Here is a 4,919-nt window from a genome sequence, read left to right as displayed (position 1 = left end):
ACGCGCCGCAGCCGGCGCGGCGGCACCGCGGCGGCGGCACCGGGCTCCGGACCGGGCGGGAGGGACGGAGGGAGGGACGGGGGCGAACTGCGCCCCCTCCCCGGGCAGCAGAACGCCTCCGGCGGTAGCCCCCGCATGCAGCGATGCAGCCCCTAGAGCCGGGTCGGGCCGGCGGAGGTGAGTGCCAAGACCTGATCTATTTTATCCCCCAAAAAAGCTATGCGCCCCTCATCCCAGCCCCCTATTCCATCAGACCAGCCTCTCCCTGCTGTGGCTGCCCACAGCCAGGCAGGGAGGCAGGTGATCCATCGCCCCCCGTCCGGTCCCCCCATCCCCTTGTCGCCACGTCCGAGATGTCAGTGCTGAGCTGAGGACGCCTGCATCGATCCATCCGTTCCTCCACCCATTCATCCATCTATCCACTCATTCATCCATCCAGCACCAACCCGGGCACTCAGCAGCCCCTTATGTTCCTTTCCCCATCTTCCAGCTTGCTTTTAAAACCACCTCCAATTCCATAGGATGCCCACCTCCTGCTCATGCTGCACTGCAGCCCCAAAAGGTAAAGTCCAGCAAAGTTTTAGGCTTAATATCACAGGTTTCGGGCAATCTCATTGCAGTCTTTGTTACTGCTCCTGCTTACAAAGCTGGTTCATGCATTTGATACCGACTATCTGGAGACTCTTGCCCCCTCGATCCTGCTACTCCCTTGACTCTCCAAGAAGCTCCTTCTCCTGTGTCAGCTGCAACCCCCCCCAGCGCCTTTCTGAAGCCCCACTGGAAATGTGTTGCCCAAATCCTGCACCCAGGACTGGGGTATTAGGGGTTGGATAGGGCCCTCCTGCCTGCTGGAACCCTGAGGAAGCCGGTGGTCCCAGTGGCTGGGAAAAGCGTCTTGGCTGGCAAGCTGAGCACGGGCATCGGCACAGGGATAGGGGGATGCTCCAGCTGCCCATCACACCGCGCCGTGGAAGGGCTGTCTCAGCGTAGAGCTGGCCTGCAGGCTCTTGGGCTGAGCCTTAAAGCCAAAATGTGCCTTTCCTTGCCTCAACACTGCAGCCTGGATTCTCCCGGAGCCAGTCCCGTCACCGCTGCAGGCAGCTCCTGCCCACGCCCGGCATCCTCCCGCATCCCTGCCTGCGCAAGGCTGGGGAAGCCCGAGGGTGGGAGCTGCAGAGAGCGGCTCCCCGTTAAACCTGTAGTGACAAAATGCCAGCCCCGCGCCTCCACCAGAAGCTCCCAGATAATGATCAGAATAATAATTATCGCTTCAGACGGGAGGGGAGGGGAGGGTGTCCTCTGCCCCAGCCCCTTTCCCTTGGTTATTGCGGCTTCGCCAGGGAGAATAAGATCTTGCTGAATATTGAACTGTAAACCTTGGAAGCACAAGGAGAACCCGGTGGCAGGGATGCTCCCAGGCCAGCCGTGACTGGGACCACACGGATACAGCTCCCATAAGGCCGGAGCAGTGGAGTGTCGGGGTGTGGATTTGTCTTCCTTGCACCATCCCTAAAAAAGGCCCATGAGATCAGGGTGTCTTCTGGGTTGCTCTAATTCCTCATCAAAAGAATGATACAAATAATAATGATATCAAATAATAATGATGTAAAATAATAATTCAGCCGAGGTGCTGCAGATCCTTGAGCTGTGTAACCCAAGGAGGAGGAAACTTGCTGGGGCACTGCGATGAGTCCAGCAGGACATGTCCCAGCCAGCCTGGGCTCTGGAATAAACACGAAAACCCACCTCTGGAGGCATTAAGAAATGGAGGCAATAATTGCTTTATTCTCTCCTGGCTTCATTTTCCTGCCTTCCCTTCCCCAGGCCCTTCCAATGGCACCTGGTGGCTCAACTCCAGCACCAGCCACCTCCTGAGGGAGAACTACACCTTCCTGGCGTACTACCAGCATTCCTCCCCCGTGGCCTTCATGTTCATCCTGGCCTACACCTTCATCTTCCTCATGTGCGTGATCGGCAATGTCCTGGTGTGCTTCGTTGTGGTGAAGAACCGCCAGATGCGCACAGTCACCAACATGTTCCTCTTCAATCTGGCCATCAGTGACCTGCTGGTGGGCATCTTCTGCATGCCCACCACCCTGGTGGACAACCTCATCACAGGTGAGCAGGACAGAGGAAGGGGCGAGACACGAGGAATGGAGAGAAAGTGTCCTCTACACAAGTGGGAAACATCCTCTTTTGGTTTTTTGAGGTTTTGGCCATTTGTGGCAAAATAAGTTTGACCCTAATGCTGCATTTGCATATTTGAAGTTCAGCCATTCTTCACCAAGCAACACTGAAAAGAACTCCTATTCTTCCTGCATCCACCTTCTCCCGTGCTGGCTCAGCTCTGCCTTTTGACCTTTCCAAAGATAAGGGAGCTGGGTGGGTTCAGCTGCAGCAGCAGCCAGGCCATAAGGCAGGGTTTGTCTTTATTGATTATGGGGTGTGATTTATTTATTGCCTTGGTATTGGGGTCAAGGAACAAGATGAAAGTCCTGACTGAGGATCCCAAAGGTGGTAGGAAAAATGACAGCCACCATGTTCCTTGAGTTTATAAGTGTAATGTGCAGCCCAGTTTTGGGGCTCTTCTCCAATGATCCGTGCTGCTAAAGGCGATCTCCATACAAGCCCTCTGTTAGGGCAGGATTTAGCATCCCCCAGCAACAACACAGCGGATGGGGACATCTGTAAGTGGCTGGGTGAGCCAGAGGCACCTACAGCTTCCGCGGTGTCCCCTCACAGGTTGGCCCTTTGACAACACCATGTGCAAAATGAGCGGCCTGGTGCAGGGCATGTCTGTCTCCGCCTCCGTTTTCACGCTGGTGGCCATCGCTGTGGAGAGGTACGTTGGCATGGGAATGTGGGGACATGGGGACCAAGCCACCTCCAGCAGGTCCAGGTGTCCTGTGTGGTCTCCATTGTGGGAAAGCTCCTGGGAGTGTCAGGAGCCTGTCACAGCTCTCCAGGAGGACCACAGAGCTGTCCATGGAGCATTCCAGCAAGGTGTCCTTCCCCACACGGGGCTGAAAACACCAAAGCTGGAGACACCCCAACCTATCTCTGCCACCAAAAGCCACGTGTAAAGAGCAACCCACCTCACCCTCCATTCCCACCCCCAGGTCCTGGCTACCCTCCTCCCCCAGGGATGTCCCACCAGGTGCCCAAAGCCACCACCATCTGTCCTCCCACAGGTTTCGCTGCATCGTCCACCCCTTCCAGCAGAAGCTGACGCCGAGGAAAGCCCTGCTGACCATCACCATTATCTGGGTGCTGGCCCTGCTCATCATGTGCCCCGCTGCCATCACCCTGACGGTCACCAGGGAGGAGCACCACTTCATGGTCGACACCTACAACAACTCCTACCCTCTCTACTCCTGTTGGGAGGCCTGGCCCGAGACAGGGATGAGGAGGATCTACACCACTGTCCTCTTCTCCCACATCTACGTGGCTCCCCTCGCCCTCATCGTCATCATGTATGCCCGCATCGCCTTCAAGCTCTTCAAGTCGGTGGCGCCTGCCCACGGCGGAGAGGAGCCGGAGGGGAGAAGGATCTCCCGGAGGAAAGCCAAGGTCATCAACATGCTCATCATCGTTGCCCTCTTCTTCACCATCTCCTGGCTGCCCCTCTGGACGCTGATGCTGCTGACGGACTACGGGCGGCTGAGCGAGGGCCAGCTCCGCCTGCTCGCCGTCTACATCTACCCCTTCGCCCACTGGCTGGCCTTCTTCAACAGCAGTGCCAACCCCATCATCTACGGCTACTTCAACGAGAACTTCCGGCGGGGCTTCCAGGAGGTCTTCAGGGCCCCCCTCTGCTCACTCCACTGCCACCGCAGGCCCTACGCCCCCCGGAGCCACGGCTGTGGGACCCTCTTCAGCACCCGCAACCGCGTCTTCACCCAGGCACGAACCAGCGACTCGCCGGCCGTGTCCGAATCAGGGCCGCTGGCCCCGCGCCGCGCTGGTGTCCCTGCGTGGGACGGCTGAGGAGTCGCAGCCACCAAACCACTCTGGACCAAGGGCTTGCGGGGCGGGCAGTGGGGATTTGCCGTGTTATGGCCAAGAGACATGGAAATAAAGGTGTGTCCTACTGATGCCTTGTCCCTGGCTTGGCTCCTCCTTTTCCCCCATGGCACCCTCCAGAGGGCCCCCAGCCGAGCCTGGGCCCTTTACCCAGTCCCAGTCCAGGCATGGGCCAGGGAATGCAGGGATCCAGGAGAAGGAAGGGAGAAGGGGCCATCCCGTGCCGTGCTTGGCCATGCCACGGAGAGGCATGCAGCACCATGCTGTGCTGCACCAAGCCATGCCATGCCGGACCATGCCAAACCATGCTGCCATGGCCATGCCAGGCAGGACCAAGCCATACTGTGCTGGAGCATGCTACCCCATGCTGTCATGGCCACGGGGAATGGACCATTCCATGGCCATTCCATGGATGGGCGACGCTGTGAGCACGTTGTACCAAGGCATCCCATACCATGTTATTGTGCTCCTGCTGGATCAAACCATGCCATGCAGGACATTGCAGCCATTCTGGACCACATCCCACCATACTGCAGTGGCCATGCTGGGCAGGACCAAGCCACCCCATACTGCAGTGGCCATGCTGGGCAGGACCAAGCCACACCATGCCACCCCATGGTGTTACACCTATGCTGTGCGGAATCACGCCATGCCAGACAATGCCAGCCCACCCTTCTGTGGCCATGCCAAGCAGCATCATGCCATGCCAGACCATGCCACCCCTTGCTATCGTGGCCATGCTGAACTATGCTGGGCTAGGACCATGCTGTGCCGGTCCATGCCAGCCCATGCTGTTGCAGCCATGGCGAGCAGGACCATTACACGCGGGGAATAAGCATTCCTAGCCAGGAAGAACCCTTCCCAGCCGGGCAGAACCATTCCTGGCCGGGCAGAAC

General features: G+C 58.2%; 1 protein-coding gene across 1 annotated transcript; it reads left to right on the top strand.

Annotated features, from left to right (window-relative positions):
• The first annotated feature begins 10 nt into the window (after positions 1-10).
• On the top strand, positions 11-4,094 carry NPFFR1 (neuropeptide FF receptor 1). Its single transcript, XM_008635483.2, has 4 exons — positions 11-177; positions 1,825-2,118; positions 2,743-2,842; positions 3,192-4,094. Exons 1-4 carry the CDS (start codon positions 144-146, stop codon positions 3,985-3,987), a joined length of 1,224 nt encoding a protein of 407 aa, XP_008633705.2. The 5' UTR covers positions 11-143; the 3' UTR covers positions 3,988-4,094.
• Positions 4,095-4,919: the final 825 nt, after the last annotated feature.

This window comes from Corvus brachyrhynchos, unplaced genomic scaffold, assembly GCF_000691975.1.
Source record: "Corvus brachyrhynchos isolate BGI_N302 unplaced genomic scaffold, ASM69197v1 scaffold66, whole genome shotgun sequence".
NCBI classification, from domain to species: Eukaryota; Metazoa; Chordata; class Aves; order Passeriformes; family Corvidae; genus Corvus; species Corvus brachyrhynchos.
Note: the sequence above shows the minus strand (reverse complement) of the source record. Positions and strands in the feature narration are given on the sequence as shown.